We start from the raw sequence: 27,058 nt of genomic DNA, 5'->3' as shown, positions 1-27,058 counted from the left end.
GTAATAGAGCATTTAGCCATCTGGGTCTCACTAATATAACAGGAAACATTCGAACTTCAGCAAATACATACTGAGTACCTCTTAGGTGCCAGTCATAGGGGACAAAGTGATAAATAAGAAGACTCTAGACACTGTCCACATGGAGCTGCCAGTCTAATAAGAGAAACTGTCAGATAAGTAATTACAAACTGTGTGACTCAATACTGCTATGAGGCTATGAGCACTAGCAAGACATCTATAAATGAGCAGAACCACCTCCCAAATATGAGCGTTCTGAAGATAGACTGAACACCATTTACATGATCTCTGTAGCAAAATGTCTAGCACCGAGGACATAAATGGTTAAATACTGATTTTCTTTTTCCCCTGTATCATGTCATAACAGTCATGTCCACATCAATCTTTCCCCCAACCCTCCCCTCCTTTCTCCCTCTCTCTCAAGGCCCTATGTTCAGTTTCCAACTTTCTTTCTTTCCTTTTTTAAATGTTTATTTATTTTTGAGAGATGGAAAGCGACAGAGCATGAGTAAAGGAGGGGCAGAGAGACAGAGGGAGACACAGAATCCAAAGCAGACTCCAGGCTCTGAGCTGTCAGCAAAGAGCTTTATGTGGGGCTCAAACTCACAGACTGCCTGATCATGACCTGAGCTGAAGTCAGACACTTAACTGAGCCATGCAAGCAGCCCTTAATTTCCAACCTCCTAATAGCTGGGGATTCCTGTGAACTCCTCTTACCCTCATTTCTCTCTTGCTATTATGCACCTCTTATCTTCCTCTGTTTCTTAACTCTGCTTTGCCAAGTCCTAGGCACAAGCTTCAACCCATAACTCGAATGCATACCCGTTTCTGTTTTCAACCACCTAGGAGAGCCCTGAGTAATATATTCCTCTACCACTGAAAAGGCCAAGTACAAGTGTTCCAGTGGTGTGCTGGAATGGTTCAAGTCAACTTGTTTCTGCTAGTGAAAGTCAATTCTGTGCTTTTTTCCAAATTCTGATCTAATATTTAAACCACAAAAAATGTTTAAATGCTATACATCAGGGCTCCTCATCCCCATACCAACCCTACCACCCTCCTCCCCCACCCCTGATGAGGTCTCTTTTATAAGCATAGGACTTCACTGCACTCAGTACTCAGCAAGAAACTGTTTTGCCAGTTACAGCATGGGCACAATGTTTGGGCAGGGTACACAGAGCCAAGAACAATGCCATTGAGTAAAGAGTGCACTCAACTTCCACTTTGAACCCCTTACACATGCCACCCAGAGCCACAGAGACCACTCAAAAGTCAGTAACAATAGTGTAAGGGGCAGAGAACTTCCTTCTGATTTCTATTTGAATGAGGAAGTTCCCTAGTCAGATTAAGTTTACCTTTCATGTAGGACTGATGGAAGATCGAGAGGTAAATTCTTTCCAAGAAATTTCCTCAAATTATGTCAAGTGTAAACACTTCTGGGGTAATTGTTGCAAAATACCACCTGAGCTTCCATCCACTTTCTCAACTGTCATTGGTCCACCAGGCTTCCTTCATTGATAAATTTCCTGAAATTCCATCCTTAGCTGATCTGTCCCCTTATAAGAAAATCCTAACAGAATAGTGCTTCACTTTGGTTAAATTTCTGTATTATAATGGTTTTAACTTAATTTTCTCATCCTTTGCATGAGTGTGCATCATATCTTAGATTATAAAACATTTTGCAAATTTTTTAAATAACTATGTCAAAACAATTAACTACTCTGGTTTTTCTTTGTTTTTTCTGCCGTAAAATGTGGTCATCATGTCAATAAGCTTACATTCAGTATATCATTGTAGCAGATATTTTCTTTCAGCAAGTTTATATATTACATGTAAAAAAAGGGATAAAATCAACAAGACACCTCTTCATCTGACTTTTTACACCAAAAGGCTGGAAAAGATGGTCCATGATGAAAAGCTATTGAGTGAACTTAAAAAGGAAGTACTAATATAATTCTAGGAATCTCTGAATTCCAAAGTCTTCATAAATAATAATCCCTTTTAGAAAAGACAGAAGTAAACAAACATCGAGGGACATTTTGATTTTACAAGGTTGTAATAGATATAAGCACTAATTTCAAGAGGATTCAAAGGTAGATTATATAAGACAGTAGTAAATTTCTGAAGTAAAAGTTGTATTTAGGTGAATAATATTTCCGATACTACTGTTCTTTGTCAGTATGAGAACTGCTTGGGTTTACCACTTCTGAATTACTGTTTTAGTCAAAGCAGCAATGCTTTTCAAATATTCTGTACATTCAGAATCTATAGAAAAGAGCTGAGAGGATCCAGAGTGATTGATTTGGTTGAAAATGTCAAGTCTGAAATGTTTCAAAGCTTACATCATTTCATAAGTATGAATAATTTTTGCTATCTCAAGTTAGAGGAGAAACATGGTGCTGATTGTTCCTTAGTTCCCAAGCCACCTACAGCTGGATGGCCCAAGACGTTCTTCTCTGATCTACTTACTTTCCATGATTGCTCTCTTTATTTTCTTTAGCTGACTGCTAGAGACATAACAATTCTATTCATTGCTCTTAGTTATTCCCTTCTGTTGCTTCTGCTCAGGATTCTTTCTCTCTCTCTCTCTCTCTCTCTCTCTCTCTCTCTCTCTCTCTCTCTCCCTCTCTCCCTCTCTCTCTCTCTCTCTTTCGCCTAGAACCATAAAACCACCAATGTAATAGAGTATCACTTTTTAATGTTTTGATTTGTTGTTGTTGCTAATTATCATTATGATTATTTCGAGTCACATGTTTTATTACAAAAGATAATTGCATTTTAATATTAGTAATTATTTTTAAAATGTGCCACCTTTTCTCTTAGCTGCTTCTATGTGGCCCACCACTCTCTGTTGTCATTTCAAAACTTTAAGTATTTTTAAAAAGTATAAAATATTTGGTTCTGGTTTGTTTGTTATAGTTGTTGCTGTTGTTTTAAGTTCTTTGTTCTTAGTCAACAATTAATGTATAGAATTTAAATAAAAATTAATGTGTAGACTTTTTATATCTCTCCCTGGTTAAAAAAATTTAAAACAAAATGGGAACTTCTTTCATTTTACTCTGTACCTCTCAAGTATCCCCTCCTATCTGTCAGGGAAGTCCTCAGTGGAAAAATTGGTGCACACGAATGAATAGTTCAACAAGTACATAGGTTCCTGCTCATTTGATATTTTCCAAACAGATTTGTCAGATGTAACTAAATCCTTGGTATTTGGACATAAATTAAACATAGTATCCCAACCGTTTGAGTGGATAATTTTCTAGTGTGACAGAATATATAAAATAAGAAAAGGTTCATTGTGGCAACAAGAATGTGTGGAAAGAAATGGCATGACATTTAATCATATCATTGTATATTGATTTGTGTCTCAGAAAAATTCAGTGTGCTTTCTTGTAGCTGAGATTTTTCAGTTTGCTTAAAGATAAATAGGAAAGACTTTTAGAAAGGACCCAATTCAGAGGCATCCTTTGAAGGCAATAGATACATTTTTATTATTACCTGTCAAACCATGAGAACAGTGATTTCTATAATTGTTGATTTTTAATGCATAAGCCAAAATAAATCAGTTCAAAATGCATAAGCCAAAATTAATTGGTATAATGATCCTGTGTTGAGGACTATTTTTGTGAAAAAAGAAAAAAAACTCTCTTAATGTTAAAATGCTTGACTCTATTGATATGTTATTTAGAGAAAGGTAATGAAAGAGCTCTTTAATTAAAATTTCCATTATTGAGGCAAGCTATTGCTATTTTCCAACGATGTAAAATGTCTTTTACAGAAATGGTATTTTTGTAACTGTCACACCTTTCTGGTATGTATAGAAACAGAAAGTTCAAAGTCTAGCCTACACCCTTTCAGTCCAGCATGATTTTCCCCTAAACTCTCCTTAATTTGAAAAACATGTTCATTAATATAACCAATTAAGGGATATCCCTGTTTTTATATGATATCAGTGAATCACACATAATTAGTAGGTAGCTTAAAATTTTGAAATGAATAATATGAATTCTCTCATTTTTCTAATGTGATTATTAATATGTGATCACTTATTTAATTAGACTTTTAAATCATAAATCAATAGTTATTTATATTGTAATGGTATCAGCAAACTCAAAAAATATATTAATAAGACACTGATTTAATCACATTTTAATTGAAACAAAATTATAACCCAAAGCCATTCTGACAGAAGTATTCTTAACAACTAGATTTTCTTAAGAAATCCATTTGTAACTACAGCTTAACTTTTCCTAGATATTGTATGAACTGTAATCATTTCAGTTTAAGACAGCTAACAGTGTACAGTGGACACATGGATGAGGGCTAGAAAGGTTCATGATGGGCCCTTCACTAAGGAAACACAGAATATATAGATCTATCTACCTATCTATCTATCTGTCTATCTATCTATCTATCTATCTATATCTATCTATCATCTATCTAGGTATCTAGATACCTAGATAAAATATAGATGATAGAGCTAGATAGAAGTAGAGAGATATGAATCCAGTGAGGTCTTCAAGTGAGTCAAGTTCAAAGTAGAGAAGGCACATATACTTGGGCCACAGGGAAATACAATTCATCGGGTAGGTAGCATTTGAAATGGGCTTTAATGTATGAGTAAAGTTTTGATAGATACAAATGAATGAAAGGACCAAGGGAATATTTCATGCCAGAAATGTTTTCTCTAACAGATTTTCTGGTATCTTGGTGGTATTCATATGTTCTTCTAAACACAGACTGTTTTCTTCACATGAGTCTTCTGTGGAGGCCCTTTGAATAAAACTGGTGAAAGTAATTGTTCCAATTGAGAAGGGTGGGAATTAAGAGGTCTGGATTCTCCATCTCTATTCTCTCATTGTTTGCCTCCTTAATTCCTTAATGTTAACTCCTTAATGCCTCAGTGTATATATGCTCTAGTCTGAAACAGCACATTTCATATAATTTTATCACTGGAAAGAATAACAGTTACTATTTTAATGATAAAAAATATGGAAACCAAACCTGAAAGGAATTGTCTTGGCTTATAAGAATATGTTTTTTATAGACCCTCGATGTGGTACTTTTCTTGGAGAAGGAAAGGGACAACTACTAAAGAATACTAAATAATTCCCAATAGAATCTCCAGAAAGACATATAATTTTAACATTAATGAAATGTGACTCTTAAAAATAAGAGATATTGATATAGAATATAAGACAAGTGTATGGATGAGTGGGAAATGTGACAGAAATTGTAGTTTGGGGTCATGTTCTAAAATCCTTGAATACTAGACTGGCACATATGGTCGATTTCACAGGCTGTATCTTGCATAACCCAAGGAGTTATGATTCACAACTGAATATGTGCACTGCCTGAACAGCTGTACATGATGGGCTTTGTTTAATTTGGAAAATAATTGAGGGCTTTTACATGGTTTTCAAGTCAAAGATTGCTATAATTGTTGTTGAGCTTTAAGGAAATTAATCTTGTAGTATATTATAAAATGATTCAAATTCCAGAAACATAAATATGCAATATACCAAACTTGGTCACCTGCTAGGGGGGATGAATTGGGGTTGTAACTTATCTAGAAGGGAAAGGACAAAGTTGAAATGACTCTAAACCTTTTTCTCAAGTTACCAAAAGAACTGTACCCTGATGGAAATAGAAAGATCATGTTTGTGGTGATTAGGTCAGAGTAAGAGTGAAAATGGTTCTCTTTTGACTATTACAAATTATTGTTAATGATTTCATTGCTCTAAATGGATAGTTTGCTATACTTCTTCCTACAATACTTTGTCTTTTCTTCTCTTTCAGGCTGAAGTCATTGATGTGAGTTATGGAAATGCAGATGATTTAAAAAGGATACAAAAAATGAAAAATACAACGAATCAGATTGCACTTCTGAAATTAGGAAAATTGCCATTACTTTATAAGGTTGGTCCAATGGCTGTTGCTGGTGGGGTGAACATTTTATTGTTTTGTTGGAGTTATATGCCTTTATGAGTGGAGCGAGAGACACAGAGGCAGAGACAGAGAAAGAGGGAGAAAGAGAAGCACACAGAGTCAGAGAGCATCACAGGAAGATGATTTTCCAAAATAGAATATTTTAAATTAAAAATTGTTAAGAAAAATAGTTGATGTCATTATTATATACTTGAGACAGAAGATACCTTGAGCTAGGCATTGATGAGGTTCTGGGACTTTGATGAAACTGTTATACTCTTTGTAATAATACCAATGTAGAATGCTAAAATTGAGAGCCAGAGTCCTCTTCTCAGGACATATGTGAAACTTCTATTATCAAAACTGACTAATTACTATGTGCTTTGCGTTAGACAAGTATCTAGCAGATTTATACTCCTTAGTGATTGATTTTGTCAACTGTATAACTTCACAGTTACTGACTGTGCTCAAGAATTTAATTAAAATATAATATGCTAAGGAGAAATAGAATTTTGATTTATTTTATTTAAATGGAAGTTTATTAACACTTATCCACTAGATGCATTTACATAATTAAAGCAGCTCTATCTAAGTATCTGATCATGAACACTACGAAAGACAGCCACGACTTCTTATTCTTAACTTCATTTACTTTTTCTATTTAAAAAAAATGGTCAGTGTAGTTGTGGCAGTGGCACTCTCTGGTTCTGAAAATATATTAGGTTTCTCTTCATCAAACCCTTAAAGATTTTTGCTTCCTAAATCCCAAAAAGATTCCAGAAATCTGTTTGTGTACTCTATAAGTAGACAAGAAAACAGAATGCCTCTTTTTCATTACCTTCCATGGATGCCCTTATACTTAAATCAATGCTTGATAGTAGATAATTGGCCAGATTTTAAGGTAGTCTTGAAAATACATTGTTTGATAGATACGATATGTGTGTATCAATGTGATATTTGTTTTTAGCAGTATAATTTGTCAATATGTATTAATTAACTTAATCATATTTTGATCCAGTGATTTTGGTTTACTCAATATATTATAAAGGAGGAAAACAGAGATGATAAAGATCATCAATGATGTGACAACTTTTAGAAATGATATATATGTCCAGTTTAGTATTGAAAATAATGCTACATTTGAATAGCTGAATAGTGTATAATTACAAGGTAGAGAATAATATTGATCAGCATGCGAGCATCCTCTTAAATCAAACAAGTTATAAAAAGGACATTTATAATAATTATAATAATGATTGTATTATTGTTACATCTAAAGATAGTATGTTAATAATATGGGATAAATACTTTTCTAAGTGTTTTTTTTTCAATCTTCACAATAATCATGTCGTTGAGGTAGGGACCATTATTATCTTCAGTTTACAGGAGTGGTAACTGAGGTAGGAAAGGAATAAGCAACTGGCTCAAAGACAAACAGGTAGTAAGATGAAACAATAAGGATTTATACCTACATAGTTTCATGTCACATCCTGAGTCTTTAATCTGTAAGTGTATGTATGTTGTTAGGATAGATTGGCAGACAGATATAGCTAACTAGCTAGCTAATCAAGATGGTAATATATATATATGAGTGGGTGTTTTGACATGACCTACCCAACACCAGTGTGTCAAAGGAATATATTAAAAACATGTTAGACTATTGTTGAACTTCTTATATCTGGGGCATAAAAGGTTTGGAGGATGATGGGGGGAGAAGATTTTATGAATAGAAATTTTAGAGAAATTTAAGTTCCATTGCAAGCCTAGTGATGAAGCTTCCAATGGAACCATGTGGAAGGTTTAATGTGTGTCTTCTGCAATATGGGGAACATGGTAGGCTGGTGGCTGACTCACCTGAGAAACCAGTAAGTGAGAGATGAGCAGGAAAGGAGTGTCTGTTTCAGGACTGGCCTGTGTCTCCAGAGCTCGGAGCAGAAATATATATGTGTGTTTATATATTTCTGCAGTATCAATATCTATCTCTATCTATAGATATAGTTATATATATACATATATATATATGTGTGTGTGTGTATATATATATATATATATATATACACACACACATACACACACACACACATTTGCCTTGGACCTAGAAACAGTGTCTATAAATGGCTCATAAAAAAAAAAATCAAAGTAGCTGCCTGTGTAGCCCATCTGGTCATCTGGTCTAGAGAATGCATTGATATTTATAGTGACTCTTGAAAATGTAGAATAGAGCAGTATAGAGGTAATACAAATTCATAGTGACCTAAAAACTATCCAATAAGCAACACTAATTTAAACTGGTATATTTTCTAATGAAACGGAAGAGGTTAAGGAATTATATATTTTTGTTAAGCTACTTGAGTTTAGATCTGATCAAATCTGAAGTTCTCTGGTCTGGTCTAGACTAGTGGGAGTAGATTACTTTCTCCTGACCAAGAAATGTTTTGCCTACTCCTATCCCCCAACCCCCTTGTTCTGCTGCACCTTCCTTTGCCCCTAAAAGGCTCACAGCTATCCAGTGTTATTTACTCCAGCCTCTAGGGACCAATTATATAAATTGGGTCAATGGAATTATGGATGATTTCTACTTTTTTTTATATTTCCCCATTATTAGTAATATGGGCTAGATATTTTTTAAGCTTTTTTAATGTACTATCCCATTAATCTTCATAATAAGCATATTATTGAAGTACAGATTATTATTACATTCAGTTTATAGATAAATATCATTAGTGCATGAGGAAAGAACAACAATAGACCTGAACTGGTGGAGGGCAAGAAAATGAAATTTTAAATCAAGGGTGGAGTTTTGATCATGATGTGAGACTATGTATTCTAATTATTTAAGACAAGTGACTCAGACTGATTACAGGACTTTTTAAGTTACCAGTCATCAGATGAAGTCTTTATCTAGGAGCCTGTGGATCTTGTCTGGGTACGTTTTGCGTAGGCAATAGGAAACAGAGTAGCATTGCCTCTGGTACGTAAATCCTGCTTGTTCAGTCTGCCAGTGATCTATATGACTGAAATGCTGTTTGTGGCAGGGGCCAATTATATAAATTGAATTGGCAAAATTATAGATGATTTCTACTTCTTCACATTTTCCTGAATTTCTAAATATTCTATAGTGATTGTATATATATTATGCAATCAAAACAAACAGAAAAAGCCTTTAAAAATTCAAGTTAGATAAGGCATTCAAAAACTTTCCTGAGTGTCTGTAGACCAAATATTCAAAATCCTTACTAGTAGATTATGAGTAAAAACAAAGCAAGGTTTCTTTGTATCTGACTTCTCCCGAGAATATATTATGAAACCATTTGGCCATATCTACAAAGTAGTGAATGAGTGGTTTATCTGGAATAGGACACAATTATTAAGAACCTGGTATATTTTCTCTGATCATTTTCCTACAGGCCCATGAGTAGATTAAAAAAAATTAGTGTTTATTTTTGAGGGGGAGAAACAGAGTGTGAACAGGGGAGGGACAGAGATAGAGGGAGACTCAGAAACAGAAGCAGGGTCCAGGCTCTGAACTGTCAGCACAGAGCTCAACATGGGGCTTGAACCCACAAACCATCAGATCATGACCTGAGCCAAAGTCAGAGGCTTAACCAACTGAGCCACTCTGTTGCCCTTCATGAGTAACTTTAACAAGAGATCTATGCAGAATCTCGCTCCAGACAGAGCCTTACCACAAACATAGCATTATCTCTAGGCAGAAGACAGGGTATCCTTTCTTTAACTTTTTAAATTCCACTCTAGCCATTTCTGTTTTCTGTGGATTATCCCAGATATCTGAGAGAATCATTGATAGTACATCTATTAATATACATTCACATAGTAAAGCAAAAGAAAGTATTGATTAAATAAAGTTGTGCAGCATGGTGACAGCTGAACTTGCTTAACTGGTCCATCAAATAATTTTTGGGACTGAAAATGGAAAGGAAGGGGATACAGTAATACAGCTGGGTTGAAACAGGAAGAGAACCATTTTGTGTATCACAACTGCTAATCATGGTTCTAAAGAAGCATCTGGACTGGAACATGCAGCTGAATGACTGAGGAGGAAATTCATGTTTTCTTACTTCTGTAGTAGTTACTAAGTCAAGTTCAATAATATGGGAGGGATTGTCTGCATCTGAGATAGAGCAACAAGGGATATTTATCACCTAAAAAATGAGTAGAAAAAGAATCTGTGGCCAAGGAGATCTTATTAGTTTTACCATAAATACTATGTATATGTTAATTTAGTCTGCATGAAGGGATTGATGAGAAAATCTCTATACTGTGTAGCAGGAAGTATGAAAGGCAAATGGCTTTTAGTTTATGCCTTGATATCCATATTTCATTACTCTAGGGAAGAGTCAACCCAGTTCTCCAGGTCTAGCTCTTGCTAGTTCCCTTAAGCTTAAACCTTAGAGAAAAGGCATTAGGTCTACTTTAGTTTTGTATTTTAGTAGTTTATTTTATAGGAGAGTGCTTTACTTCTTTAAGCTTTAAGACAGAATATTATTTTATGTGTCATACTAGATTCACCTAGACTTCTCTCAGTGACAATCTGAAACATAATAAAGCCCATTGGAAGACCCTCACGTATTCCCAAATTGCTGAATAGCACTCTAGTATGAAATTTATTTTATAAATGCAATAAAAGCTCTTGGCTTTCTTTTTAGAGTAATTTTCACAAAAGCAATAATAAGATAAATTACTGTATACTGCGTGACAACTAGAAATCATATATATCATGCTGAAACATAGAGGCTGGGCCATTGTTTAGGTCTATACCAAGTTTCAGCCTCATATCCTAACAGAGTCAAATTTGATGCAGTGAAATTAAAGATAAATACATATACTTACAACTTTTTTTACATGGAGAAATTACACGTAAAACTCCACAAATGCTATTGCAGTTATTTATAAATGAGGTAGCATATACTATATTTCTAGTGCCCACTGTTAATATAGTATGATATCTGTTTTTAGGGGCTCATAAATTGCTCAGGCTGTTAAGCAACTGACTCTTGGTTTAGGCTCAGGCCATGATCTCACAGTTGTGAGACAGAGCTCTGTGTCAGGCTCCACAACTGAGCAGTGGAGCCTGCTTGGGTTTCTCTCTCTCCCTGTCTCTCAAAAATAAATAAACTTTAGGAACACCCGGGTGGCTCAGTGGGTTGAGTGTATGACTCTTGATTTCGGCTTAGGTCATGATCTCTCCATTTGTGAGATCAAATTCCATGTTGGGCTCTGCGTTAACAGTGCTGAATTTTCTTGGGATTTTCTCTGTCCTTCTCTCTCTGCCCCTCCCCAGCTTGCACATGCATGAGCATGTATGTGCAGGCACACGCATGTGTGCTCTCTCTCAAAATAAATAAACAAACTTAAATAAATAACTTTAGGAAAAGTTACTTAAAAAAAGATATCCATTTTAAAATTTTCCTTATTGACATTTTATCCTTATGATTAATTAGAGTTTAATGATCTAGGAATCCAAATGATTCTGTAATTTCCTACAAAAGACTAATTATTTTCCTCTCTATTCATCTGATAAGATGTATATTTTCATATGAATTGCACATTGTTTGGCCAGTGTGGAACTTGACCAACTACCACTTACGTTTGTGAGACATCCTTACACAGGCCTCTCAGAAGAGCCTAGAGGGAAATGAGAGATAGGAAACATCATAAAGTGCCACATAAAATAGATACACTAGGATCATTAATAACAGAAAAGATTATAATACATTAAAGCTTTCAATAAAAAAGGATTTCTTGGAGGCACCTGGGTGGCCTACTCAGTTAAGTGTCTGACTTCAGCTCAAGTCATGATCTCAGTGTTTGTGAGTTCAGGCCCCACATTGGGCTCTGTGCTGGTGTTTATGCTTTTGAATAAAATATTTCTCACAGATTAGGAAGGAGGAGCATTACTTAAGGAAAAGTGAGCTTCATACCACTTACTTAATTTACAAAATAATTAAATTTAAATTGTTGACTTGAGGATTTAGGAAAATCTATAGATACTAGTAATTTACCAATTAATATTCAACAAATGGACAATTGGATGATCAATAAGAAATCTTTCAGTTTATGTAAAGTAAATGCTGAGAAACACTTTGCTTGAAAACTGTCACTTGAAATATTTGCATGCTTTTCAGTTTTGCTGAACTATACTTTGTATCATTTATTCCAGTCTTCTTTTGTTTTTTTAATGACATTAATTCAATCCCTATGATAATTACATTAAAAAGGATTATTTATTTTTCTTCTAATTAATAAAGAATGATATTTACCTCACATGGGAGTATATGATGGTAAAACTAAAATTTAATTTTCTATTTCCTAAAATTAAATATGCATTTAGCTAAAAGCATCAAAAATATGTAGTGCTAGTACAATAATACAGCAATGTAACAGGACTTAATAGTTTTCAGAGATAAACTATTCACGGTATATCTTGGGTTTGTGGTACACAACGATACAATCTTATGTGTGATGTGGCAATAAGGCTAGAAAAATAGGAGGAAAGAGAAGACCCCCCCCTTAAAAATTTTTTTCTAACGTTTATTTACTTTTGTGAGAGAGAGAAATAACACAAGCAGGGGAGGGGCAGAGTCAGACAGATACAGAATCCAAAACAGACTCGAGGCTCCGAGCCGTCAGCACAGAGCCCAATGTGGGGCCTGAACTCACAAACACTGAGATCATGACCTGAGCTGACGTCAGACACTTAACTGAGTAGGCCACCCAGGTGCCTCCAAGAAATCCTTTTTTATTGAAAGCTTTAATGTATTATAATCTTTTCTGTTATTAATGATCCTAGTGTATCTATTTTATGTGGCACTTTATGAATATTTCAGATGAAAAAATATTTAAATCAGCATCATTGCATGGTGTTTTGAAGTGTGATTTTGTATATGGAAGCAAACTTCCTTCTTTTTTCTTAAGATAAGTTTTGAAAATATTTTAAGAAAATAAAAACAAATAGTATCTTGACACTTTGACAGGGTATGCTTGCTCACTGCCTGATTTAATGAGGTACTTCTTACCCAGTTCTCAGAAGTAATTACAAAGGAACAATGCGCAATATTTTGTCATTATAAGACTCCAGAGTTGTTCCTTTGAGCACAGAAAACATGGTCAGGACTAGAACCCAAAACCAGAAAACAATGATTTAATGCATTTAAAAGCTACATCTGCTATTTTTTTGTTTTGTTTTGTTTTTAATGAGAAAGTTTTCTGTTTTCCACTGACTGACTAATTATTTTTCTAAATAACTTAGACCAAATATTACTGTATCTATAAAAGTTAAGTAGTTTTTGTTGAAAAACAACTTATTGTTGTATTTATGACAACTGTGGATAGATGTCCTTGTCTTTCCAATCTGCCCTATTTGCTCCATGTTCAATAGGTAGCTTGTTTTATTATTCTTATTATCTTATAATTTAAATATTTATTTATTTCTGAGAGAGATTGCAAGTGGGGAAGGAGGGGGACGAGAGGGGGAGGAGAGAGGATTCTAAAGCAGGCTCTGTGCTGACAGCATACAGGCTGATGCGGGGATTGAATTCAGGAACAGCGAGATCATGACCTGAGTGGAAGTAAGATGCTCAACGAACTGAGCCATCCAGGCACCCTGGTAACTTGTTTTAAATTGTGAAACCCAGTGTGGCAGGGTGCAAGGATGGTGGAAACAGGCTCAAGGCCTAGCTCTTCTCGATAGTTATGTAACTTCAGAATATTACCCAACACCTCTGAAGTCTTAGAATTTTTGTTTTTGTCTTTGTTTCTTTAAAAAAAATCTTTATAATTGTGATAAAAATAATCCCAACTCATGTGGCATGAGCATTAAATTTGAAATTGCAAGCATAATTCTTAATAAATATTATTTATTACTATTAAGCCCTTAAAATCCAAATGAGATTCTAATGAGGATGGACATGAATTTAGTAATGGGAAAATGGCAGCTCCCTCAAACTTGCAGCATTGAACTGTAGATAATATTATACTTATTGGATAAATTGATTATAGAAGTATTCTATTTCAAGATTGAGATTTTACATTATTTAACAGTAAGAATTATGTTGATACCATGTATCCTAATTTGAATCTCAAACACAAAACTTAAACTGTCTAACATTTTTGTGTGGAATAAGAGAGATATAAATAAGTGGAGAAATGAATGTTAAAAATAAATATAAAGTGACTATTAAGGATGAATATAAACAGTGATGTAACAGGATAGTACCTACTTTCAATTTTTACGTTCTTCAGTGTTCATTTTTATGCGTGAATTTTTTTGAGGTGATAGAATTGCATGATATTATGAAAATAATATTTTGGTATTTAAAATTATATTTATAGGGAAGTAGGATAAACATATACAAAGTTTAAATTTATTGTGAATTTAACCATGTATGGCTCCAAAAACTTAATGAAATTGCATAAATTATAAGATTAATATAGAAATTAATTGAAATAATACATGTAAGTATTCCACACCATGTCTAGAACATACTAAGCACTATTTGAAAATAAGCTAATATTTTATTTAATCACACCAAAATATTTTACCATGTGCTGCATTTTCTATTTATGTTCTATTTGTGTTTCTACTTGTATTAATGGTCACTATTCTGTGCAGTCAGAAATCTAGGATCTGGTGTGTCTGGGTGGCTCCATTGGTTAAACATCAGACTCTTGATCTCAATTTAGGTCTTGATCTCAGGGTTGTGAGTTCAAGTCCCACGTTATTCAATAAATCATATAATCCCTGCCTTGTTTGTTCTAAGTAAGGCTCAGTACTTCAGTAGACAGCTTAGATTATTTTAGGAATTGTTATGAAGTTGAAGGTTTTCTTACATATTTGAATTTAGATTATGAAACTGACTTTGACCTTGAGATTTTTTGCATAGTTCCTTTCATTTCTGTGTTGAAATTTCATACAAGGTGTTCACAAAATTAAAAAAAGAAGTTATAAAGTAAATAAATCCTTGGTTCTATCCTTAACAAAGTTTTAAAAAGCCACTTGATATCTAATTATTAATTACTATCTGTTTGGCTCTGACCTCTTTCTTCTCATTCTCCATCTCTCTTTGTCTCTTAAAAACATAAAGTAACTACTATCTTGCTAAGGAAAACATTGCTAAGGAATCCTAGGCAGCAGCTTGGATATTATTCATTTGCTGTTGCTCTAAAATATGTGGAGATAGAGTTAAATTACTTCTGGGAAGGAAATATCATTGAAAAAATTAATATTTGTTTGGCAAAAAAATACCTCCCCCTAAAATTTATGTAATTAAAATTACAGCTATACAATATATTGCAGCTGGTTTTGAATTCAATAGATTTCTGGTTTTTATAACAAATTAACCTTTAATAAGCTATAAAACCTTAGCCCAGCTATGCAAGCTTAAATTATTCTCACTTGAACTTTGAAAATAATATACACTTGTAAAAAATTATTTTAATAAGTAATTATTAACATATAAGTTAATTTATTATTCTCATAAATATTCATTAAATTGCTTTTTAACTGAAAATATATATTTACTGTGTTTATGCAAAAGCTACTGGGAAGGTTTTATAGCCCAATATATATTACAGTTAAAAATATAGCTTTGGGGGTTTTAATAAGGTGCAGTTCGAAAAAAAGCCTTTCTATTACAGATAAAATGAAAGTTATTTTTATTGAGTAGAGTGGAATTTCCAAATTTTACTCCGTCTTTACGTAATTTTTTGTATATTTTCTCTTGTATTGCATTTTAGATTACACCTAGTGTAATTTAGTATAATGAATGTCTTATGATTTTCTTTTTTTAAGTTTATTTATTTATTTAGAGAGAGAGAGATAAAGAGAGAGGGAGCTCACATACACACAGGCAGAGGAGAGACAGAGGGAGAGAACTGCAAGCAGGCTTTGCTCTGCCAGCTCAGACGAACTGCGAGATCATGACCTGAGCCAAAATCTAGAGTTAGACATTTTTTAAATGTTTTTTTTTTTTTTAATTTATTTTTGAGAGACAGAGAGACACTGTGTGAGCAGGGGAAGGTCAGAGAGAGAGGGAGATACAGAATCTGAAACAGGCTTCAGGCTCTGAGCTAGCTGTCAGCACAGAGCCTGACATAGGGCTCGAACCCATGAACCACGAGATCATGACCTGAGCTGAAGCCGGACATTTAACCAACTGAGCCACCCAGGCGCCCCTAGAGTTAGACACTTAACCAGCCACCCAGGTGCCCCTTGGATTTTCCAACTGAGCCACCCAGGCGCCCCTAGAGTTAGACACTTAACCAGCCACCCAGGTGCCCCTTGGATTTTCTTAAATTGATAATAAGTGCATTATTTGAATATTATAGTCATCCAACAACTAAATTTTTTTAATGCTCTTACAACACTAATAGTTCCATTTATTTTGGAAAAATTCCACATTTTAACAAGTTTATATTGGAAAATTAGAAAAATTAGTCTCTGTAATCCCAGAAATATATGTAATATAATAGCAGACTTCAGTTTAGACTAGTATTCATACTCAAGCAAGGGCTATCATGCGATTCTTCCACAAGATCATGATTATTCTTAAATTTTCATTTATAGCTTTCTTTTTGTTTTTATCTAAATCTATTGGGTTATTAAACTTACTATCCCTATTTACCAGGCTTGTTTTGTTATAAACAGATAAATTATCCACATAAAACTTATTTTGTAATTCTCATCCTAAGAAGTTTTCAAGCAATCTTAGGATACATTCCATCATACATAAAATGAGTCATTGAAATGCAATAGAATCCCTTACAGTTGTAACTTGCAATGTTTACTTGACATTGGTGCAATATCCAAAGTAAAAATTGTTCTAAAACAATTTCTTTGCCTTTAAATAGCAACATATCTATAATGAACAATAGTATAACTTGACCATGGCATTATGGATAGTAAAACATCTATGATAAAATCTGAAATTTAATTTCAGTTCTGTTAAGAAAAGAACAATATTAGATTTTTCTTCATCTTGTATTTTGGGTGGTATCAAACTCTATATTCAGTTTTGTAAATTTACAAGCTCAAGGATTACATAAGGGAAGAACTAGTAAAAACTGAAATTTATAATATCTAACAGATTAAACTGGAATTGGCTTTTCTCCCAAGTTACTGTGGTATTACAGCCAGATGAGCATTTTTCTACCTATTTCACATCCTTTATTACTGAGTTTTATATGACTCTGTAGGAAATTAAGCTTTTCATGCATGTGCCTGGATTAAATTTTTGTTTTTAATTTCGAATAGCAGACAAATGAAGCAAATCAGTCCACTTTGGCTTCCTGTATTATTATATGTGCTGATGTATTCTGTATGTTTTAATATTTATAGTCTTTGTTTCAACATGTTTTGATGTGAGTCTATTAGATCAGAAGATTTATTGATGGGATCATTAAAAATAATTTCTGAATTTTAAAAATTATCTGCAATATTCTGGATTATTTATTTTCTATTCTAGCAAAGCTAAATGACAAAGTGTTTTATGCTAAATTGGACTCAAGGAGGTCTAGACAAAATAGAGTAATCTGTTGGAAATAATGAAGTGAAACATGGCTACAAATGTATATTTTATGTGATTATTAGCAAACATGTATACAAATAGTCTCCTTGGGATTTTATAAAATACCAGTATGACTTACTAAATATGTAGATTTTTTCTTTTATCATTTGTGTGTTTTAACAAAGCAGGCAGATAGAATCTATTTTTAATTAATTACTTAACTGATTTACTTATATTTAATGCTTATTAATTTTTGAGAGAGAGAGAATGAGTGTGTGCAAGATCCAAGAAGGGGCAGAGAGAGATGGAGAGAGAGAATCCTAAGCAGGCTCCACGCTGTCAGGGCAGAGCCTTGCATGGAGCATGAACTCACAAACTGCGTGATCATAAACTGAGCTAAAATCAAGAGTCAGATGTTTAACTGACTGGGCTACCCAGGTACCCCAATATGATCTGTTTGAAAAGAAAAGGTCACATATGGACCAGGCAACTGATAATCCAGAAAAGAATTTTGTTTCACAATTGATTTGTGTTTACTTAAAATTCTCATAAATTAGAAAGTCCAATTCTAAAGCCCTTTGCCCTAAAGCTGGGAAACACATGTATGCATGTGGCACTTTACAAATGGGCAGAGTGTGAGACCGTGTTCATGTAATTTGAGAGGTTTGGGGAAAGTCTCTTTAGTCTACATTGTATCTCTTAAATGCTAGAAATTAAAAGTGACTGTTTCATATACTTAATGAGCAATTTGTTAAGATATTACTATATGTATTTTATAAAGATTATATTGAAAGGTAATTGATATCAATTCAACCCTAATTTCATATCCTTAGGATAGGCAAAAGGGTAGGAATACTGTATCTGAGGTGATGGGGCTAGTGTAGAAGAGGTGACTAAAGACAGATTTGAATTCTTCACTATTTTCACCTTAGTGGTATTTGTATCAGTTGTTTGTTTGCTACTTACAATAAATTTCTTACCTCACATCCCATGGCCAAAATACAGAATCAGATCAATTATATAGGTTTGAGACACAATTCTCCCACTTAAGTGCTATGAGTCAGTCTTCTAGCCCTTAACATCTTTAAGACTTAATTTTCTTCCTTGTGAAATCAGTATCATAGTGTTGTCTTTATATCACCTGGCCTTTAGTAAATGTTTCATAAATGTCCATTATTGTTGTGTTGTAACTGCTAAAAGAACAGTTCCTATTTTCACTGGAGATTTTTTAAATGTAGTTAATGATATCCCTTGTGAATGTAATTTTCCTATACATTATCTCATGTAAACACTCCCAATCTTTACAGAATCACTGTGATGTGTAGGAATGGTCACTGCTTCATAGTAACGAAGTCCCTGAAACTTTGAGAGGCTTACCTGATGCCATGCATGATATTATTCAGGAAATCGAGGGCAGTTTGGGCTACCCCCATTCTGTGCTATCTGATCCCCACAGCTCATTAAATTATCTGTATTAATGGAAGAACCTTTAAGATGCCTCCTTTCAAATATTAGCACCACCGTGGCTGCAGTCCTGGTTCTGTACAGCTAAAAAAAATATTTTAAGATTGCTTGCAAATGGTTCAGAATGAGAAAGATATGAAAGATAAAGCAAATGTGGGGAAACTAATTAACATCTGGAAAAGTCAAGTGATTGGTATGTGAGTATTAGTGGTGCTCTATTTTCATTTCTGTTGAAATCTTTAAACATTTCAGAATAAAATGGTGGGAGGGGTGAGGGCAGACTTAACCAGAATTCTTAACAGATACTTGAAAATGTTTCTGTTCCGGCTTTAATTTAGCTTCCTCCTGGGGCACCTGGGTGGCTCAGTCGGTTAAACATTTGACTTCAGCTCAGGTCATGATCTCATGGTTCGTGGATTCAAGCCCTGCATTGGACTCTGTGCTGACAGCTCAGAGCCTGGAGCCTGCTTCCGATTCTGTATCTCCCTCTCTTTCTGCCCCTCCCCTACTCATGCTCTGTTTCTCTCTGTCTCAATAATAAATAAACATAAAAACTTAAAAAAAATTTAGCTTCTTCCTCCTCCAATGAGGGCAAATTGAGTGATAACAGACACACGCGGGTTTGTACAAGATTTCCCATCTATATGGAGAGTCTTTCAGTTTCCGCCCTTTGTCAATCAGGCATACTAATCAGATGATTCAGATTTACCAGTTTAGCTGTCCCAAATCTGACCTAATTTAGGGGTTAAAAAAAATATCACTTAATATTCTCCCTGCAAAGTATGGTAAAAATCAACCAATGGGTTGGATATGGTCGTTACAGTTAAATCATTCTTCATCCACATTGTCTGAATTTTGATATATTTATCAGATTACTGACAGCCAGGAAGACATAGCCTTAGGCGCCTAAACAAAAGAAAACCGAACGTGAATTGGTGTTGAATTTATTCCCAACCGGAGTGCCTGGTGAAATCATAGGGCACTTGCATATCTGAGCTCGTTTATTAAAAGAGAAGAGTTCTCATTAACTTCTTTGGGAGACTGTGGCCATTAAGTCTTATTTTGAATGAGAAGAATTTGTAACGTCAAAATGTTTATGAATTTTTCATAAGAATTGTCTTCGGGTGCGTGCTTGTATGTGATAGCCTGGCCAAGGTTGACAGATATGTGGAATATTGTAATGACTTGATGGATGCATATGGAATATTTAATGGAAAAGTGAGAAGTGCCTGCTGGGTGGCTGGGAACATCTTCCAGTATTGTATGGATTTTTTTAGCTGTTAACAAAATCCTCACAGAAATGAACAGTTTCTAATTAAGGAGTTGAAAATGACATGATTACTTTATTGTACTAACTAGGCCTATAAGACATATTTTTGGAGGAAGATTCAGTGACTTATTGTTTTGTTCCTTTTTATTTAAACATATTTTATAAATATGTATCTGAGTTTCGATCTTAATGAGTAGGCACAGTTTTTTGTTTCTTTTTTTTTTCCCCGATGAGGATCCTATGTAATTATATTCTCTTACTGCTTTGATGTCACAGAATCCCAGAGAAATTTCAGTAACAGGGGAATATGAATAGTTTGGCTGAAGAGCAGCAAAGACCAGAAGATATCAGGAAATAACATTAAAAACAAACAACAAATTTAGTTAATCTTAGCCAGAGAAAGATATGCAAAAGTAGAACAATAATCTGCCTCAAGCATGGTTAATTAGTAGAGTTTCAGGTTCAGTTGGATTTGCTCTATTTTAAAACGGATAGAAGAAATTGAGGAATGGATTCACAATGATTGGAGGATCAGGAAAATGATGAATTATTTAGTTGGGAGTATATTTAATCTAAAAGAAAGAAGGCTGAGGAGAAAGTTAAAAAGACTTCAAACACATGAAAGAGTTTCATATGTTATAAAATTAGGAGCTATTCTAATCTTTGTAAAGGTTAAAGCCAAAAAATATGGTCTCAGGGGTGCCTTTGTGGTTAAGCATCCAACTTCAGGTTGGGTCATGATCCCACCGTTTGTGAGTTCGAGCCCAGCATTGGGCTCTGGGCTGACAGCTCAGAGCCTGGAGGCTGCTTCTGATTCATCGTCTCCCTCTCTCTCTGCCCCCTTCCACTCATGCTCTCCTGCTCACTTTCTCTCTCTCTCAAAAATAAATAAACATTAAAATAAAATAAAATAAGATCTTAAAACATAGCAAATATTCAGGTTATACATAAATAATTTTATAAAATAAAGCTGATAAAATACTAGAAAAACCTTTCAAAAATGGTGCCTTCAAACTTCTAGAATATTTATAGAATATTTAGAATAGCTAATGTTTTATATACCATTTCTTGATAAGTATGTATGTGTATTTATTATAATCTTTGTACTGCAAAGTACAAAGTTTATTAGTATTTGTTGGATACTAGCTATCTACCTTTCTTTATACTCTGGCCCCTAGTTAGAAAACTTTAAAAAAAAAAATAAGAAGACCTAGAATGTTACCACATATTGGTTGTGATCTAAGAATCTAAGAAATTTGCCCTTTCTGGAATCAAATGCTTCAACATTTATAAAATCTATTAATTCATTCTAGTAAAAGATAAGATGTTGGAATTTTTATTCAACTATGGAAAAATTTTAAAAGTCTGTACCAGGAATGCATCAGTTTAACAAAGGTCTTTATTTTTAAAAATCAAAGGGCCACTTTTGTATGTTTTGTTAATAAAATATACTTATATTTTCAATCAAATTATGTGAAATATTAATCTTTATTATAAAGAGGGAGTTGTGTAAGTAGATGGTTTATTTTCCTTCATGAAGTTGACCTGTGTCTATGCATCTCTGGCCCTAAATTCCTCATTTGGACCACCTTGGTTGGTACAGAAAGAATGCCACCATTCTGCACACTATAATCTTAGTGTGATCTGCAGAGCCCATTTCAGTCAGGACCAGACATGATTTGTTTCTTTATTTTTTCTGCTTAAAGTCATTAGTAACTTTAAAAATTGATCCTATTTATGATAACAGTTACTTTGATGATTTTATAATTCTGACTATCTGAAATGGACTAGCCTAATAATGCAGATTCCCAGAATAGACTCTAAAATGAAGAGCATTTAATCTCAGTCACCGTGGCCCTGTCCAGCTTATGTATATCACATAGAAGATGGAAGGCCATATTGTTTGAAATGTGCTGCTGATGCTTTATGTTATCATTCCAGTCTCAAGGAATCTATGTGACAGAGCTAAGATTAATTAGCTTATTGGATCTGATTACCGTAGACCCTGATTTCTGTTAATAGCCATGTTTATCATCTTAATGTCAAATTTGCTTCTAGCAATTTACTTGATCACATAAATGTATGATGCATTGAACCTGCAGCCTTTGACATCAGATAAATATTGAGGGTTGAGAGGCTTATTTCTGTAATAATATGTCATCCCTGGTACTGCCCTCTCTATCTTACAAAAACAGTTTAAAGTATTACATTTTTGAAGTAGAAAATATATCTGGGGAGGATTAAAAATCATATAATATGTATCCCATTTCTAATATCAAATGGGATAATTCCATCCATCATTCTAAATCCATAGACCTAATGTTATACATTTTTAATCAGTTCTCTTGGGTTATTTATCTGATTTAAGGCAAAGCATTGATATTTTACTTTTACACATATTTTTTATTGGGGAGGGGAGGAAGTTATGATTAAAATAAAAGTGTGAGAGAACAAATATAGCCATGGTATTATAACAATTATCTATACAAACATGCAGATAAATTACAGATTAGGATAAGATAAGGAACAATATGTGTTTATATTTTATACTTCATTTTTGGAATATCCATTTTTCACAGACATACCTCTAAATATTTAGTTTAAAATTATGATTTATGTGACTCAATTTTAGATTCCCATAGATGATTTTAAAGTATTTTTTAATTGTAAATTGTTAAACTCCATGTTGTTTACAATTTACCTGTTGGTCCATGTGAACACGAGTGCTTATTTTAAACTGTAACTCAAGCGTTTGATAGAATGCTGCAGTAATTTTCTTGTGTTGTTTGTGTTTTTTACAATGTATTTCACATATAAGACTTTAGATATGAAAAATCCATCTTCTTTATTCACCAGATTTTAATTTGGTAGAATATTTGTAAGTAACTATGATAATCTATCTTCTTATAAGTATTTTACTTAAAGTATTCTATTATAATATAAATTTTTTATTCAAAACCAATGATCTTCCATTGCTTCATGATATCCCTGTCCATATTATATTATATTATACTTTTCATCCAGTTAGGAAACATTATCCTTAAAGATTATCTATAAGAACTTTTTACTTTTAAGATAGTATACAAAGAGGTTAAGAAACTTGCATAGGTCAAACAGTTTTTGCAGAGATCAAAAGGAGAGCATTTATTCTCCTTTTTACCCTTAACATGAGAGAATTTCATAATGAATTATCTGTGTTTGGGGGAATAGGGGGCAAAGGATTGATGTTTACATGTCGTTCTGAATATACTTCTGTGATAGAGACACAGATGGCTTTGAAATTATTTTTCTCTGTATATTTCTGTTATTAAATATTATAATGAACATGTATTAATATATTTTCAACAAATTAAGTCTCTTATATCATGGTGATTTATTTGAATCATTTGAATATTTTAGGTAAAAGGCTATAGAGAAATACAGTTGTTAGGTAGAAATAGAGATATTTCCCTGAATTCTTAAAATAGCATAATAGTATAATAAAAGAAGGTGAAATATAGTAAGTACATGAACAGTATATTGAATTTCAAACTTTGAATGCTATTCTATTAGTCACTTGTTACATGGTCCAATTTTAGAATATTAGTGAAGGATGTGAACTCCTTTGTTTTGTTTTAACATGGAACAATTCCCTTCTATTTAAAACAAGCACCATAAAATTAACCAATAAGGCAGAGGCACTCAGTGCTTAGTGGCCTGGGCTCTAAAATAGACATTCTGGGAGTAAAATCTTGGCCCTACCTATGACATTAAGAGAATCACTTCATCTACAAATTCAACTATTCATCTGTAAATTTAAAACTATACTTGCCATGAAGTATTCACTAAGTCAAGTGAAACTGAACTAACTTCAAGAGTTTTCACAAGTTAGGATAGATAAATTGGGCCCATAATTTTCACATATTTAGAGTTATATTTATTCCACTGGACATAATTATTCTTTCCATGCTCTTGAAGATGATTCACAAAAAAACCAATGTTCATGTAACTGAAAAGAATGTGTCAGAATGAGAATCTAAGAAATAAACCCTCGGGAAATCCTAACAGCTATAATATGGAAAACCTGCTCTTTGTGACTTTTCATTTTACTTTATTTGCCAAACAGCTCCCCAGTGCTTAGAATCTTTTTACTGGCTAGGGTTACCTCTACTTTTTGAAGTGGTGGCAATAAAGATACATTAGCACTGTGAAAGCTTTCCTGGTGGTAGAGAGCAGGTAGAGTGCAATGGTGGTAGAAATAAAATGTGAAAATCAGAGACCATATTCCAATTTCATTGCATGCAAAGATGTGTATATTGATTGAAGATGTATAAGGAAAAAACTCAACCAATTTCTCTGAATATGCATCCAAATAGCTTGTACACAATATATTCATATAGAAGTAGTTTACTGTTTTAATGTTTGCAAAATGATCTTAAGATTCCCAAAAATAAAGTTTTGTTTTTCTTGTGTATTTCCAGAAAAGTAAACTTTCAAATAACCTTTCCATTTATCCACAAGTGTGGAATTAGTTTATCAGGACCAATGCATACAGTGGTGCCAGTCATTCTATGTATGTGTTATAGGGTGGCATTAGCAATGTAAATATGAGGAATTTGTGTATATTTTACAATCATTTTCTCTAACAGCAGTATAATGTCTTCTTCTAACAAAATCCATATATTATGATAAATTTTAGCCAGCTGGAAGTCAAGTCTTAAGGACACTTGTTTTATATGTACCTCTACCCATATGGCATCTTTATGCATATTTAAGGGCTAAAATTTTAACCAATGTAAAGTTGTGACATATTTTAATACTAACATATGAAATCAAATACTAAGTACTATGCCTAGGCTTCAACAAAGGATGTTAGTACATTTTCAGTTATTCACATTAAAAGATATTAATTATAAGTAAACATTTTAGGAGTAAAATAATAATAACAAACCCCCAAAGGTCATTATATTTTTCTAGAATTCATCACTGCAATTCTGGTATCCACCAGAAAGCACTTATGTGATATAAACCATTTTAATGTTATTTTGGTTTTAGTAATAAATAATGAATTTTAATAAAAATGCATCCACATGAAAAAATTGACTGATATTTAAATACAAGTATTGATATACAATAAATATCAGTAATCATTCCGTTTCTGTAGGGTGAGTAAATATAAGGAAAAACATAAGAAAAGACTTACTATAAAGTACTTTTTATGTATCGTTTGAACAGAATTTATTCATTGTTGAGTTTATTCAACAAGGTCTCCATTTCTCTTTGTGGTATAATTAAAAATAATTTTTGCCTTAGCAAGCCTTTTGAAGATCCCTTTGCAAATGTATTCTTGAACTACAAAGCTTTTAACAACTTTTGACAAGAAAGCAGTTTAAGCAAATCATATAAAAATGACTAAGCAGATATGAAAAAATTCAAATAGAACTTTTATAATTGGGATAGATAAAAATAGAACACTAACAATGTACACAGACAGAGTAGTGAGGAAGTTCAGCTTCTATTAACAGCAAATCCACTTTCATGTTTGAACCTCCATAATGCAACCCAAATAATTCAACTAATCCTCTTATTTACCAACTCAACCTCACCTTCTCACCCCATCCTCAATCCAGAGACACTAAGGTATACTAAGTGCTATTAGCTGGACCTAACTTTAATCAACAAATACTGTATGCATCCTTGGCAACTTAGCAAAACACATCCATAAATGTGCAAAATAAGACTTCCAGTATGCTCCATCAAAGACCCAAGGGTATAAAACCACTGATGCCAATATTTTAATATATTCATCCAGTACTGTACTTCAAGCAGAAGTTTGATTTGCTTTGATCAAATACAACTTTAATTCTGCTCTGTCAGTATCCATATTTCGACTGGACTTAAAACCAATACAGGAGAGATTTGAAAAATTGGAAGAAATATGTAAATTTAGTACAATGACCCATATTTCCAGATATAGACATATCTTCATCTAATCTTCTTTCTTTTAGTCTATCCTTCATTTAACAATTAAAGAGATTTTTTTCTTAACAAACTTGATTATATCAATCTATGTTTAAAACTCTTCAGTGGATTCTCAATAAATAAAGACATTTTCCACACACATAAAACCCAAGATGGTTAGTATTACTTACAAATCCCCTAATAATCTACATTTGCCTAACTCAAGTTCCTATTTATTTACTTATTTATTTATTTTGCTTATTGTCTTCTTTTACCTTCTAAAATTTGTCATGTGCCCTTCTGTTCTGGACATTTATTAATTCTAGTTTATTCTACCTGAGTGTTCCTTTCCCTACTCTTTTTCTTACACAAATCTATTTTATCTCCAGATTATGTTTTATTCTTTAGATAATACTTCCCAGATCCCAAAGATTATATTAATAAAGCATAAATAACCCCTTTTTTCTTAACAAATATGAGCATTCATAATATATTTGTATGATATAATTTAGTATGTGATTGCCCTGCTAGATGATAAATTCATAAAGGAAGAGATGTTGTTTTTCTGCTATTGTATCTTGGGCTTTTAGCACTATGTCAAATCTTTGATACATGCTAGATGTTTCTCAAAAAATTCTGTGTTGAATGAGTGAATAATTTAATGAATATATCTGGTTAATATATCAGAGAGACATCCCAAGCCTAACTCTATTTTCAGCTCTAAAACTGTTTCATATTAGCTGGTTGAGTAGCTGAGTTTAATTATCTTATGTTGTTAAAGTTCAAGGGGACAAGAGAACATTAGTCAGTGTGTTATTAGCCAAACCCTAACCAGATTAATTTTGAAAATAGAAACTTATCCATTGTGTGCCAAATTTTTGATGGATTTGCAGCTCTCTACGTTTTTTGCTTAGTA

The 27,058-nt window shown here is 33.3% G+C and overlaps 1 protein-coding gene across 1 annotated transcript in view; it reads left to right on the top strand.

Moving 5' to 3' along the window:
* Positions 1 to 27,058, top strand: part of NAALADL2 (N-acetylated alpha-linked acidic dipeptidase like 2) — a 669,400-nt gene that overhangs the window by 145,590 nt on the left and 496,752 nt on the right. Inside the window, exon 4 of the mRNA XM_029938743.1 lies at positions 5,815 to 5,934. Within this exon, the coding sequence (XP_029794603.1) occupies positions 5,815 to 5,934 (120 nt within the window). The remainder of the gene's footprint in view (positions 1 to 5,814; positions 5,935 to 27,058) is intronic.

The sequence above is a fragment of the Suricata suricatta genome, chromosome 5 (assembly GCF_006229205.1).
Source record: "Suricata suricatta isolate VVHF042 chromosome 5, meerkat_22Aug2017_6uvM2_HiC, whole genome shotgun sequence".
NCBI classification, from domain to species: Eukaryota; Metazoa; Chordata; class Mammalia; order Carnivora; family Herpestidae; genus Suricata; species Suricata suricatta.
Note: the sequence above shows the minus strand (reverse complement) of the source record. Positions and strands in the feature narration are given on the sequence as shown.